The sequence below is a fragment of the Arachis ipaensis genome, chromosome B04 (assembly GCF_000816755.2).
Source record: "Arachis ipaensis cultivar K30076 chromosome B04, Araip1.1, whole genome shotgun sequence".
In the NCBI taxonomy this organism is placed as follows: domain Eukaryota; kingdom Viridiplantae; phylum Streptophyta; class Magnoliopsida; order Fabales; family Fabaceae; genus Arachis; species Arachis ipaensis.
In genome coordinates, this window is record NC_029788.2 from 50401652 (window position 1) to 50418161 (window position 16510).

General features: G+C 34.6%; 1 protein-coding gene across 1 annotated transcript; it reads left to right on the plus strand.

Moving 5' to 3' along the window:
* Positions 4114-4839, plus strand: LOC107636472. The gene has a single exon (XM_016339977.1). The coding sequence runs from the start codon at positions 4114-4116 to the stop codon at positions 4837-4839; it is 726 nt and encodes a 241-aa protein (XP_016195463.1).

The following is a 16510-nucleotide window of genomic DNA, read 5'->3' on the forward strand; positions in this document are numbered from 1 at the left end:
TTCATAACCAATAATAAATCATATTGCCCTGCAACTCCTTGAGAAGACGACCCGAGGTTTAAATACTTCGGTTATTTATTTTTATTGGTTTGTTACTTGTGACAACCAAACTTTTGTATGAAAGGATGATTGCTTGGTTTTGAAACTATACTTGCAACAAGAATTTATTGTGAATTCTAAACCATCAATCCTTAGTTCATCACTCTCACAATCAAATATTTCAATTCAAAACAAATATATATATACCGAGAGTTTTTAAACCTCGGGTCGTTCTCCCTAGGAATGCAATTAAAGTGTTATACGCTTTCGGTTGTTAGGATGGAAAAGGGGTTTGCTCAAGATTGGTAATTAATGCAAGTAGAAGAAAACAAGATCAAAACTAGGAAAAATGCTTTAAATGCAATAAAGAGCCTTGACTTGGGAATGAGGATCCAAGGAATCCTATCATTTCCAAAACCACAACTATGGTAATTGTCATGAGTCAATCTCGCCTAGTCAACCCTAACCATCGAGGAGTAAGTCAAGCAAGCATAATTGACCTTAATCCATAAGTCCTAACTAACTTACCAAACTAGTTGATAAAAGGCTAGCGTCAATGGAAACAAGAGTCAACTAACTACCATAGAATCACCACTAAATGTCGGACATTATGACTCTAGTATTCTAGGAACTCAAACCACAAGCCATGGTGTAAAAATCTACTCAAATTCTAAGGTTGGCATTTTTACAAACACCTTGTGTGCATAAAAGTAGAACATGAAAAGTTGCAAAGAGAAATTAGGAGACTATAACCAACTATCAACAAAATCAAATGTAAACAAGCAACCAAACATAAAGGAAGCATGAAACATAAAATTCATTGATCAAAACTTCAAGAAACACAAAATTGCAATATGAACAAAGTAACTTGAACCAAAAGAAAATGAAGGTAAAAGTGCTTTAATTAAAGAAGAAATTGAGAGTACTTACAATCAAAGAAGTAAATTCAAGGATCAAAGCTTGCTATAAAATACTACAATGAAAACTACATAAGCCCTAGGAGAGCTCTCTACTCTACACTACTCCTACTCCTAATACTATGTAGAACTATGTAAAATTGCTCTAATGTGTCCCCCAAATTGTGCCCCCTTGATAAGTGTTCAAGTCTCCTTTATATAGCACTCCAATTTAGCCATTCAGCCTTCCAATTTAGCTCGAGCGGGTCATCACGTGCCGGTCGGGGGACAGATTGGGAATGGGCCCCTCGGGGCCTCTTCCCCGGGCGTCAAGTTAAAATATTTTTTAATTTATTATATAACAGATCGTCGAGGCACAGATGTGTGCGTCCGCACACTCGGCTGAAAATTGACCTGTGCGCACGCACACATGGAAATCCTCGCTTGTGTGTACGCACGCAGGGCTGTGCGCACGCACACTTTGCTGTGTGTGCTTTTCCTTATTTTCTTCATGTTTTTTTCCCTTGTAAATGCCTTCTTCCACTTTTGGCCATCCATTCTTGCCTTCAAGACCTGAAATCGCTCACAAACCATATCACGGCATCAAATAACATAAAAGTGGGATTAATTCGCTCTATTAAAGCACAAAATTATATGTTTTCATATTTAGGATCAACTTAGGAATCAAACACAAAAGTATGCTATTTGGGTGCTTAAGTGTGAGTTTATATGCTAGAATCCATTCAAATCAAGGCAAAATATATCAGAAAATATGGACTCATCATACTCCTATCTATGTGAACGGACCTGTAGTCACTAACGGATACGTGAGTAGTGATAGCAATGCTACCGAAGTTACTAGAGATATTATTGTGGCCCCTGATGATGAGGACGAGGAGGATACTGAGATGGAGTTTGAGCAGGAGGAGTTACTATCTTCAGGTAGTGATCAGCCGATGGGTAATCCCCATAGGGACTTGCCTAATGGCGAAGTTTGACGACGGATAGCTAGTTTTAGGAGCATTCTTTTGTTGACACTCCAACATAGCGTTGACTTTTATATAGACTCTCATTTGTGTTAGTACACCAGAGAGATTAGGAACTTTAGTGTTGCAAGGCTAGCCTGGAGTCAGTTTAGTGACTTTTTGTATGGGCTAGGTCCCGGGGTGTTGTGTATTATATATGTATATATTTTCTATGTAGAGGCTGATAAGGGTGTACACTGACTAGATCTTTTGTATAACGCTACTTGTGATGTATATTATCAGTTTGGATGTCTGTCTCTTATGTTCTTTTATATTTCTGTTCGTGTATGCTTGGTTATTTTATTCTTTTAAATGTTTTAAAAAAATAATTACCCGTAAAAATGATAACACTCTAACAAGGCACAGTCTCATATATTAAATACTAGTTATAAATTAAAGAAATAAGTTGGTGACACTCGGCTTCTTATATGATCATGACATTCCGGAAGTTGGGTCATTACAAGCCACTTTATCACATGGGTCGTGAGACAGCCATCTGATCTTTTGCACGGGACGTGTCAAAGCGTGCCGCTTTCTCATACGGGTCGTGTGACAACCATCTGACCTCTCACACGGGCCGTGTGAAAGGCCATAGAATCCCCGGGTGTCCCGTCCAACGGAACAAACATCAAACACGGATTAAATTGATGAGACCCTAAATCAAACACGAATTAAATGGATGAAAGCCAAAAATTGGCTATGTAAAACTGTCCCGTGTTCCCCCACCAGACTCTGTTAACAATCGAACTGAAACTCTAAAATCGTCAAAATACAGACTCTGTTAACAATCGAACTGAAACTCTAAAATCGTCAAAATCATAAGTATTGATATAATCATCTAATCAAATCTCAAATTTCAAAATTGATTTCAGTTAGGTAAAACAACAAGTAGCATAAAATAGCTTAGAGTTGGAGATTATATACCTCAAAGGCAATAACGTAATCGCTAGAGGAGTCGACTATCACACCCCGGTGTCGTTGTGGCACTGCAAGTTTGTTGTAGCATTGAGGAGGATAAACAGTGCATGTAGCTTTACATTTCATAGAGAAGGAAAAAAAAGGATATATTCTTCGGAGATAAATCAAACGGACGAAATTTAAGTTTTGGGGAGAAACGAGTTTTAGGAAAACGAGTCGAGAGAGAGGTGAGAGTGATCAGATGTAAGCGCGTCAGAATGACAATGAGAGACATGAGATATGAGCGCGTCAGAAATACAAAAAAAACTATCAACGGTAATTCTATAAAATAACAATTACAATCCGCTACATATTTGTAGTTGTCAATTGCGCTAACTACGTATTCCATTAATGAAAAAGCACAACTTTTTTTTATAAGCCTGCAATTGAAGTCTGAAGACAAATATATTGGGTGCAAGGGATAAAAAAAAGGTTATTTTTGGCTATTTTTTTTTTTAATTTAACTTTGATGCCTAATGTATAAAATTTGTATATGTATATATTTAATTATTTAACATTATATCATAAAAATTAATTATATTTATATTGAACACATAAATAATTATTCAAATGAATGAAGGTTATTAAATAATTGTATGGAACTTTTTAAACTCAGCAAAATTAAATACATCTTTTATTAGTCAAACAGGTCTATATTTATATTTAACCTACAACCCCATATAGATCTTAGCACATAAGTAGATGGTTGTTGAGATGTGAACACACTTATTTCTCTTAAAATAGGATCTTCCCAAAATAGATCCGCATCAGCAAAGTTTGTTATTTATGTTCCTCGATTTTTGGGGCGCCTCATATTTCGCACTTCAAACTAACTGTTGAGCTCTTCACTTCATCCCTAATTGTTTTCATTAACTCAAATTACAATCAATGCATATATATATATAAATCACACTCTATTGAACCCTCAACGTTGTTGTCTAATTTTGCAAAGGTAATCTACCTATTAAGATACTATTTTTTCATATTTTAGTGTGATTACTTGTTTTATGTCTTAGCTTGTATCTTGTTGAAATTGTTCTTCCCTTATAAAGTTTCTGCTAAACTTATATATATTCTATTGAATTATACTTCTTATCCTGATTACTCGTATTATTATTATTGTTGTGATTTTAAGCTCTATTAGTTTTTGAATGGCTAATAGAGCCCATCAAGGATCACAATACTCACTCCATAATATGAATTTGGATGAGCTTATGAGAAGTGGAATAATTGATGAGAGTGGACAAGTTGTGCAAAACCCTTGTTCAACTTTTTCATCTAATAATCCTTCATTTCTTTTTAACACGTCATCGTCAATGGACAACAATAACAACAACCACCACCACTTGGAACAACCAAATTTACCGGACACAACAACCTTTGAAGAGATTCTTGCCCATGCGGAAATGATCAATCATAATACTAGTAACAATAATTACGATGTTGGAAGCCAAGGCAATAATGTTCTTGTTGACCCTAAGTCTTTTATTGGTGTTGATCCAATAGTCATGGCTTCTCATCAAGCTAATTGGTTGCAAATACGATATCCTTCCGTGCAACAGCATCATCAAGAGAATGTGTGTCATGATTTTGGTGATTCAAAGCCAGTTGTTAACACTCCAGTGATGGAAACTGGTCACTCTAATTCATCACTAGAGATTTCGATGCCGGTGGCCGCCCCAGCGGCCATGTCATCATGCACATGTTCAGATTCAAAGGGAGTTGTTTTCGGTGATTGTGGCCGCCGCAGCAGGAAGAGAGGGTTCTCAGCTGAGGTGCAAGAACATGGCATTGACAGGAAGCAGAGGAGAATGGCCAAGAACCGAGAATCTGCTGCTAAGTCAAGAGCAAAGAAGCAGGTACCAATCAAGCATGGTTTTCAATTATTTTCATTTTTGAGAGCATACTTACATGGATACTGATACGGATACGCGGTAAGGTATTTAAAATATTTTTCATTTTAATAGGTTGTCTAATTGGTGAATTCATATAACAATGATTTTGCCATACTTATTGAAAAATACTAGAATAATTGTCCTTTTCGGTCCCAATGATTTTGCCGTCACTGTTGTTTCTGTTCCAGTTGTGGGTATGGTGGCCGATACACTTTTTTTTTTAGTTTCTTGTGGCCTTAATGGACATCTGAACCGGTATCACGCTGGAATTATGCTCTTACGTGGTTCCAATAGTAACTACAACCACAATATTGCTACTAAGATTGCAATTACGAACTGCAATTTGAAGTTCTGCATAGTTTCAAATTATGGTTAGCAATCATGATTATGACATTACGGCGTGGTATTATTATTGTGATGCACTCTTCAGTTGCATTACATTAGCAATTGTGATTATTATGTTTGTTTTTCCCATAAATTGCGACAACTAAAACAGGAAAAATCATCAATTTGGCCCTGAAATATCGAGTCAGGGAGTATTAGATAGAGACGCCCACGATGAGGTTGAAATGCATTATCTTTTTTTTTTTTTGGTTTATTTTGGGTCCTGTAAATCGCTTCAGTTCATTTTGTTGAGCTCTTCTTTCAGAAGAGAGAAAATAACCAGTATTCCTTCCTTCAAAATCTCTTGTTTTAGTGTTTCGTCTCACTTTATTTCTCCTTTCCTCCAAATACAATCTTTTAGTGTATTTTTAATTAGATATCTCAATATCTCAAAAGAATATAATGTCTTTTTGATTAAAAATTCTTTATTATTTTGACCTTTTAAAAGTTAAATTAGTAGTTGATCTGTCAGTTACAATAGCTATCTAAAAATGATGGACTCATACATTGGTTGTCAACGATATATCAAATTCTCACAATAAAAATCTATTTCTTCTTTATTTGATGCTTCAAGGCCTATATAGAAAAGTTAGAGAATGACAAGTCTCGGTTGCTGAAATCAAACAGACGGCTCAAGAAGCTGATGGTAAGCATAAGCAACCCATTTCAGAGAAATAAGAAAAAAAAAATAGTAGTTATTACTACTTTTTGAATATGGTTATTTGTGTTTTGAAAATTAGTTTTATTACCTGTCATTCTTACTTTTTAATTTGTAATGGCTATTAATCATATGCTTATGACTAGTAGACACCAAACAAATATGCTTATAACTAGTTTGTTTGGTACTTTAATTTTGGTGACTTGTTAGCTTAAATATCAGTGTGACATAATTTGTCCATGATCAAAATGTTCTTTGAACTTGAGATGTACAAGATATTGTTATATATAAACAATGTGTGCAAAATGTTTTTATTTATTTATTGTATATATCAATTATATTTCTGATACACATTCAATGACATAGCTCTCTTTTATAATCTGGGATAGAATGAATTGTAATTCAAGCATAGGTGCAAAAAAATTTTCTATGTCAATTTTGCATTCCAAGAGAGCTGAAAGCTAAGAGGTTTTCACCAATAAATTATCTTCACAAAATGTAGCAATCAATAAGGCTAGATATGGAATTAGAAATTATGACTAGAAGAAAGTTCATAATGGGTTTGATTTGCGTTTTTATTTTTTTTTATTTTTAGTATTTTTTATTTTCTTAATTTTATGAAGAAAAAGGTGAAAACAAAGAAAATAATAAAATTTTGTTTTCTGTTTTCACCACCTATTTTTACTTTTTTTCTTCATAAAATTCAGAAAATATAAAACATTAAATATAAAAATAAAAAATAAACATACAAACCAAATACACCCTAATATTGTTAATTGTTATCGCTAACAGTGTTTAAAAAGGGATAGAAATATAATTAATGAAGAATATTGTTATACCGATTACCTTTACCATTACTTTTACCATCATACATGTCAATTCAGTTAACATTATTCATATTATTTTCAATATGTTTTGGATATTTTATATTAAACTATACTAATATGACTTGTTTATATTAACGATTAAAAAAAAGTTAGATACTCATTATATTATAATTTGAGAATATAAGACATTCGATCGAACATTTAACTATGGAATGAGTTTTTGAAGTTGACTGTTTCTGACTTTTCAATGATTGAATATTATAGTTATATTCAAAATTATTTAATTTCAGAAAACTGGAAATCCATAGTACCTTTAAAAAGGCAAATGTTATATGAAATCTAACGCTAAATGGACGTACACAAGTGAATTCAACAATGTAAATACTTGAACCATCCAACAATTTTTGCTTTTTATTCGACATAGTCCTTAATAATATAATTAGCTAATGGTCATGAGTAACGACAACCTCAAGCTTGAATTAATAATCCTATTATATGAAGATGTACAAAGCTCACTTTATTTTAACTTTATAATATAATGTAAAATTGAATGAGAAATATTAATTGGTAAGACTAAGAAACACACTTCATAAAATTTGCACGTGTTAGAGCAATGAAAACTTATTATTTACTTTTCCAATTATAACCCCAAACTTTAATTTTTATTGGCTTCTAGCTTTGTGGGGTTGCTATTCAAAATGATGATGTTATCAATCTAAATCTTATTAAGTTGTAATAAACAATTATATTCTCTTGGTTCCATTTTATTTGTTGTCCTTTTCATATTCATGAATCGATGTACGTAGCCCATAGTTTAATTTTAATTATTGATTGAAGTTTATTTTTCATCCCACGCATTAACTATTTATATGTTTTACACTTCTTTTACTCACGTGAGTTATATTTTAATATTTTGAATATTAATATTGCAGGACTTTGAGGAAACATTATTTTCAAATACAAGTCTCACTCCAAGATATCAACTGAGGCGTACAAGCTCAAATACATTCTAGCTTTGACAAAGATCGGGTAGGTTTGGTATTGCTTATTTGAGAATTGCTTGCTGCTTTTCAGAAGTATAAGTGGATATTTTTTGTTTGGTTATAAATCAAAAGTTGATGTGCTTTTGTTCTTGTCTTTGTCTTTAATCAAAACATTTATATACATGTTTCACAAAATCAGCTTATGATTTTTAAGCTGTCGCAACACCAAACCATCCACCCCAATATCCAACTAATAATAATACAGTTTTATTTATACTTGCTTTGCTTTTGTATGTATGCTTTGTGCACTTATTTTATTATCACCATAAGCACGATTTTCGCTCAAACTGGAACATCATGATCCATCTTTATGATAATGGTGTAATGAGTACGCAAGGAGTATTTGATAAGGAATTAGAACGAAAGATAAAGGGATAAGAAAATGATGGAGAAAAGACGCAACAGAAAAGACACAGATAGATAAGATTTTTTTCCTATTAGATTACTAAGAAACCTGTTTTTAGCAACCTAAGTTATGGGAAGGAATTCCCACTAGAACTTCAAAGAACCTATCCTTGACAACATAAATGAGAGGGATAATTAAAAGAGACTAGCACACAAAATCATCTTAGTGTTGAACCCTTCAATCGTCTTCATGCAACAAGCGAAGCAAATTACTCACCTCACTTAATCACACTAAAAAAAACGTGCATAAAGCAACTAAAAATTTTATTCATCAAAAGTTGTGTAAATTGTCTCACCAAAGTTGTTTAAATAGGCCCCTAACAAACTAACTAAAAGATCAGATAAGATGAGTTAATTTAAATAAGATTTTATCTTATTGGATTATATCAGATTTGATTTAAATTTAAAATTCTTAAAAATACTACTAAACAAATCAGAAGTAAATCAAATCTTCCAACAAACTCTAACAGCAAAACAAATGAAAATAAACGCCTAAAAAATTCGAAAATTAATAATAATTTAAGCCTCCCATTGAATTTGAAAAGCATTATTCGACTTCTTGCTGTTCTCACTTAGCCCAATGGGCCTTATGAGATGTCGCCATTTCAGCACCACTGTTTTTGAGATGGACTCTTGGTCTTCTTGATGTCCATGTCCGACATGGTATAATTCTTCTAGTATTCAGATCTTTGAACGTGACGAGATTATACCCTTCTGTCCTTTAGCTCTAAAATGACGAAAATGCCATCCTGACTACGTATCATCCTCTCCTTCTTCAAAAAGATTCGTCCTCGAATCTTGAATTAGAAGCTTTTCTTCCCTCCAAGGAATCCAAACCCAATCTCTAGGTTCAAATACCATGGTTTGATGGCTCTTCTCTATCGACTGAATTGTGGCTATGTCTTTCATGTGTGCAAGTTCAATCTTTCTCGCCATACTTTTACCATCTTGTCCAAAGTGTGCAATTAGTTGTCTTTCCGCTCCTTCATCCATATTAATGCCTCCATAATTGACCAGTGCATCTACAAAGCTTGGGAAAGTTGATATAAAAACACTAGGAATTTCATGGTTAGATATATGAGAAACTAAACACTCCGTGGACTTCAATGATACTAATGCACTATTCTCTAAGCTAGAACTTTCTAGATCTCTCTTACAAGTGTGTTTATTACTCTCAGTTTCTTTTGTGCTAATTGACTCCTCTCGCTCACTATTCTCCTATTTTCTCTCAAAACACTCACTTTCAATCAAACATGGATTCATTTCACTCCAGTTTCTTTTCTCTCATATTTTTCAAATTACTTACATCCCAAGGACCCAGTTGAGAAATTTTGCACTTTTGAATCTTCCAAGGACACATCTCCATCTATAGAATACTCAACAAATTCTTCCATCTTTAATTTTGAAGAAGAATTAAAGATAGGCGTAGAAGAAATCCTCTTCTTCTGTCGATCTATAATATTCTTCTTGAAATTAGAAACTTTGATTTTTGTCTGATCCTTAAATTTTGCTCCTTTGGAACCCCAAATTACTATAAATTGTTGCATCTGCTCCATGTCAACGGCCAATTTGATCAAATCCTCCATGGTCGCGTAATGGTAACATTGGGCTTTATTTGCAAGTTCTTCGTGTAATCCAAACAAAAATCGTTCCATAATAACCTTAGGACTCCTTTTAATATTAGCCTTATCTATCAAATATAGAAATTCCTTGTGGTACTCCATCACTGATTGTGAACCTTGTTGTAACTTACAAAATTTTTGAAAAAATTCACTATGGTATGATCATGGCACAACCCGATTCCTCATATGGTATGATGATGGAACAAACTGGTTCCTCATGATTTTCTTCATCTTCTCCTAGCTACAAATTGGGCTTTTTCCATACCGTCTTCTAGATCTTCCTAATTTTGTCCACCACATATGGGTATCATCGAAAAAATTGGCTTGTACCAGTCGAACTTTTTTTCCTCTGAAAGGATGCAATTTGCAAAAATTATCTCTATCTTTCTTATCTATCCGAAATAAGCTTCAGAGTCATTCCTCCCAATGCAAGGATTTGCAACCGAAAATCCTTTTTCGCATACGAGATTCCTTTATCATCACTATCGTAATACTCAATCTTTTTTTTTGCGACTCTCCCTTTTTTTTGAAGGCACTAACGTTAAGATAGAATAATTACATAAACAAAAATTAAATAATTTTTTTATTCTTTTTATTATTGTGGACTCTAAAATGAATTTGCAGAAATTAAAGAGAAAAACCAAAGAGACTAAACAATACCCATAGAACATGTATATAAATAAGAATTTACCTATGACCTGTAACTGATACCAGACGATATGGAATTAGAACGAAGGATAAAGGGATAAGAAAAGGATGGAGAAAAGACATAACAGAAAAGACATAATGGAAACTTAAAAGGATAGATACGGTTTTTTTCCTACCAGACCTCTAAGAAACCTGTTCTTAGCAACCTAGGTCACCGAAAGGGATTCCCTACAAGACCTTCAAAAAAGCTGTGTTGACAACCTAGATTAGAGGGATGAAAATTGATAGAGACCAGCACAGAGAATCATCTTAGTGTTGGACCCTTCAATCTTCTTCATGCAACAAGCAAAGCAAATCACTCATCTCACTTAATCACACTAAAAAAATGTGCATAAAACAATTGAAAATTTTATTCATCAAAAGTTGTGGAAATTGTCTCACCAAAGATGATTAAATAGGCCCCTAACAAACTAACTAAAAGATAAGATAAGATAACTTAATTTAAATTAGATATGATCTTATTAGATTAGATCATATTTGATTTAAATTTAAAATTATAAAGATATGATAACAAATTTAAATTAGATTTGATCTTATTAGATTAGATTAGATTAGATTTAAATTTAAAATGCCTAAAAATACTACTAAGCAAATCAGAAGTAAATCAAATCTTCTAACAAACTCTAACAACAAAACAAATTAAAATAAATGTTAGAAAAATTAGAAAATTAATAATAATTTAAGCCTTCTATTGAATTTGAAAAGTATTATTCGGTTTCTTACTATCCTGACTTAGCCCAATGGGCCTTATGAGATGTCGCTATTTCAGTACCACTATTTTTCTGAATAGACTCTCGGTCTTCTTGATGTCCAAGACCGGCATGGTATAATTTTGCTGGTATTCAGATCTTTGAATGTGACAAGATTACCATACTGCCCCTTAGCTCTATGCCCTCCTGACCACGTATCAGTATAAGAAGAATAAATTGCCAAACCACTCATTGAAAATAAATAAATGTCTATTCCATTTTCTAATTATTTGTTCAAAAAATATATAAAGTGTCTCCTAATTGTTCTAAAATACCACATTGGTCACTACAAGAAAAACTAGCTTTTGCCACGCTTAAAATGCATGCCAAAAAGTGGAAAAGCGTCACCGCAGATATTGGCTACGGTTTTTGAGCTATGGCCAAACTTTTGTAAGGGGTGCGTGTTAGGCCGTGGTTGTTGCTTTATGGCCACGCTTTTATTGGGCTATGGACACACTTACGTTGTTGCAACACTTTTATCTGTTATCACGCTTTAAAAGTATAATACCCTACCACACAGAGCTTTACGCTTAAGTTGTAAAACAAAGGTGGTGTGGTATTACGACCTCTAAAATAAAATATACATATATAATATATAATCGAAAGAATATAATATTCGAGGAGCCTTGAAGGTTGGTTAAAGCAAAATCGTGAAAATAAAAGCACAACACTCAAGATAACTTTTACTTGTGTACGAAGAAAGTAGAGATACATACATATATAATAAGAGTAGAGAGTCAAGGATACAAAATATTCAAATCCCGGGCTCAACCTACAAAGTTAAAGCTGGCTGGAGAATATCATATACATACATATACAATCCAAGTCCAAAAATACTCAAAAGGGAAACCTAGTTCTCCATAAAACCTCTATGAGGCACAAAAGCTAAACAGAATAAGGGAAAAGTCTACACAATACATATATATATGTACATATACATCAAAATAACCCAAAATACAAAGTCCAAATTCCACTGTGACAGGAACTCCAGATGCCTAGTGAGGTGCCTCTCGACCTGTATCTAAAAACAACAATATTGTATAGGATGAGAACCAGCGATTCTCAGCATGGTAAAGGTGCCCACATATATAAGATATAAGGTCCCGGGAAAGCCAGAGGCATTCTTAGAACTCCAACACTTAGATTCGAAACTTAGAATAATAGTTAAACCATAAATTAGATTAAGTCATCTAAGGCACCTAGATTTTAACTCAATTCTAATCTCAATCCCTCAACTATTGCCTTCCTCCAATCCTCCAAAACTTTGGTGCACAGACAAACAATACAGGCAAAGTAACACACAAGTAGAATACAGATACAGCAGGTAGTAAATATAACAAATAGGCATAATAATCACATAGGTTAACCCAATAAATGCACAATCAAATAAAACACACATATGTATATGATGTATTCCTGCCATATGGCTGTTAATATTAACTGTCGGTTACATAGCCAACCCGATATGTCCTGGTAGCTAACCATGGATAGTCCCTCTGTACGCCCATTCCCAAGCTCAAAAATTAACTATGGGAAGAATTCCAAGCTCACATGGGGGAGACCCTAAGCTCAAATTATATATATATGCATGCCCATGGGAGAACCCGGGGAGTTAAAGTGCCCGGTCACATCTTACGTACAGGGGGTCAACGAATGTCTCAATAATATTCAATCATACTGATATTTCATCATTCTCAGTTATTCAACATCATTATATATCAATTATCATTATCATCATTAATTGTCCCATTCATGATTCTCAATATTGCATTATTCTCAAAATTGCCTCATTCATTTATTTTATCATCTCATCAAATCAAGTATCCCCTTTTTCAACCACAATTCATCTATTCAAAATCTTTCTTCACTTCCAAATTGACTACTTCTCTAGGCTTAACTTCCTTCCTTAGATTAAAACTAGATTTTAGGGTCTTAGAGAGAAAAAATAGAGGTTTAGAGGTTCAAATTAAAATCATGTTTAAAATCACAAAACTCAAGTTGCTAAAAAACAGGGCCCTGCGTACGCGAACCATGTTCTGCATACACAGAAGTGTTGTTTTTCCCAACTTGCGTACGTGACCTCTCCTTGCGTATGTGAGTCTCCTTGGCCGAATGGTTTTCTCGCATCACATGCATGTGCTTGCGTATGCTGGCATATAAATTTTCACCATCTCGCGTACGCTCCCGTGTATGTGAGCTCGTCTGGCCGAACGAAACAACCACGTTGCATGTGCACTCGCGTACGCAAGCCTCCCCAAAATGCCAAAATGCTATTAAGTGTTGCAGAATTATCTTTCGCACACCAAACTTCTGACGCACATAACTTTTTTATTAAAAATCATTTTTCATCCGTTCTTCAAACGATGTAAACTTCACGGATATAATTTTCATATAAAATAAGTTTAGAAAAGTTTGAGATTCCGGAAGTTGAGTTATAGCCTGCCAAAATTCGGTCAAAAATCAAGTTTTTCATTAAAACACAAACCTCTATTTTCACAAGATTCCATTTCAATCCAAAATGTTTTCAAGTTACCATTCAAACCAAACATGTCCAAAACATGCCTAATCAATTCTCATCTATTCCATGGTCCCCCAATACATAAATTCTTCACGTTCAACCCTAACAATTCATACTCAAATACAACCTCATATTCAATTTCATTCATACATCACCATCATTCATTCAAACACTAATTCATCAACCATCAATCACAAGCATCAATCACCAAATCTATCCTCAAACTAACCCAACATTTTTCATCAAAACTACTAGGCATTTAATATAATCATATATTCCAACATATCCTCTGGTCATCTAGCCTAAGCTTTCACAAAACATTATATATTAAATACGAGAAACCAAAATTAAACCTTCACCGATTTCTCCCTACACCAAAGATAACCTAAATTAGCAAAATCACAAGCCTCCACCACCAAATTTTAGCACGCAAAGCTCAACCAAGCTTCCATTATCGTTAATTGTGTTCCAAATTCACATATACACAACCTAATACATATTACCACATTCATATACACAAGCTTAATGCTCAACCATAATTAATCAAGAATTTTACTAGGGTTTGAGGATCCTTACCTTATTCGTGCCTCAATTCAACAAAAACTCGGTAATTCCTCAAGCTAATTGGACCCTAGAACATCAAAGAATAAAAAATCTCAACACCCACAACATAGGATTTTCGAAATTGGGGAAGAGAAAATCGAAACTGAAATTGTGACATCCTTACCGAATTGATTACTGGGCTTTGTAGAGCACAATGTGGTAGTCACATGGCCGTAAACGGTGCGGCGATCGGAGCTCCGGATTGAGAGATATGTGGATTTGAATGGAGGGTTAGGGTTTAAGTTCTTCCTTCTCCTCCCTCATGTGTGTTTCGGCATGGGTTTCATTTGATGGCGGAGGAAAGAGCTGAAGCTCTTATGTTTTTATGTGTTGGGTTGGGCCATTGGTACAGTTTGCGCCCGATTGAACTAATTTGGCCCGTTTGGCCCAAATTGGGCCAAAACCTTTAAAATTAGTGTCAAAATTCATGTTTTAATTAATTCTACCTCACTAAACTATAAATTATATTTTCTAATTTCTTTGATTAATAATTAATTTATTAGCTAATTATTCGTTAATTTTACAGATTTTACAAAAAGCATGGTAGTATGTATAACCCTTTAGCCACATTTTCTAAGTGTGTCCTCTAGTGCCACACTTTCTTAAATATGTCCATTAGTTTAGTTTTGGTAATGATTGGAAAGCGTGCCAATAGTTCAAGATATGGCTACACTTTTGAAGCGTATTAATTTGTTTTTTGGTTATGACCACATTTTTTTATCGTGACCGTTGAAGGCTACTGTACTATGTGGCCACCCTTTTTAAGCGTGGCTATAAGTTAGCTCAATAAATCTATGGTCACACTGTTTTAAGAATCTACCTAATAAAACCTTGTAAAATTGATGTATAATTTTAAGTAATTGTTTAAAAAACTAAGTTAAGCAGCAACAAAAAATGGTATATATATTTTAAATCAAATAATTCAACATACACTGTAACACCCTACCATACAGAGTCTTATGCTTAAGTCATAATTCAGAGATGGCAAGGTATTACGACCTCTAAAATAAAAATTTAGTACGTATAGTAGTATGAATAATTGATTATAACTAGGAGCCTTTTTAGAAAAAGGGGTAAACAAAAATCGTAACTCGAACGCGCAACACTCCGATCGATAACGTAACGAGCAGTACTTCTCGAGCACCAATTTTTAGACTCTCGAATTCCTTGAGCAACTTTTCCTCTTGAAGCATCATCCAAGCCGCATATAATGACTTCCGACTTAACGCATCTGCTACTACGTTTGCCTTTCCCGGATGGTAATTTAACTCAAAGTCATAGTCTTTCAACAATTCCATCCACCTCCTTTGCCTCATATTAAGCTCTTTCTGATCAAAGAGGTATTTCAAGCTCTTATGATCAGAGAAAACTTGGAACTTAACCCCATAGAGATAATGCCTCCACACCTTCAAGGCAAACACGACCGCAGCGAGTTCCAGATCGTGCGTAGGGTAACTAACTTCATGAGGTCTCAACTGTCGTGAGGCATACGCCACCACATTATGATGCTGCATCAGCACGCACCCTAGACCCTTTAACGATGCATCACAGTACACCTCAAAAGGCTCGTTCGGCTCAGGTAACACTAACACAGGTGCAGTGGTCAACTCTTTCTTCAATGTCTGAAAGCTTTCCTCGCACTCAGGAGTCCAAACAAACGGAGTGTCTTTGCGAGTTAACTTTATCAACGGCAAAGCTAATTACGAAAAGCCTTTGACGAACCTTCGGTAATAGCCAGCTAAACCCAGAAAACTCCTTATCTCAGTTACTGTGGTTGGTTGCTTCCAATCCATCACAGCTTCTACCTTAGTTGGATCTACGACTATTCCCTTCTTACTCACCACGTGACCCAAAAACTTCCTTGGGAGTAGTTGTTGTTGGGCCTCCTAAAAGAACCTTCCCTCTTGAAAGATGGACCTCTAGGTGCAAAGCTCTTGCCTCGGTTCTATGGAAACGATCCTTTGTGACTTCCTTTCTCAGCGGCTGCCCTCTTCACACACTCTTCAGCAACCCTACACTTGTTCACCAACTCGGAGAAAGTTCTAATCTCCATTGGTCCCACTGAACTGAAAATATCACTCCGGAGTCCTCCTTCATACTTAACACACTTCCATTCCTCATATTCCACCGGAGTCCCTTGACACATACGAGAGAATCTGAACAGCTCCTCAAACTTGTCAG

Excerpts from the sequence above, each read along its gene's own strand:
- LOC107636472 (XM_016339977.1), top strand. The coding sequence starts at position 4,114 with ATGAATTTGGATGAGCTTATGAGAAGTGGAATAATTGATGAGAGTGGA.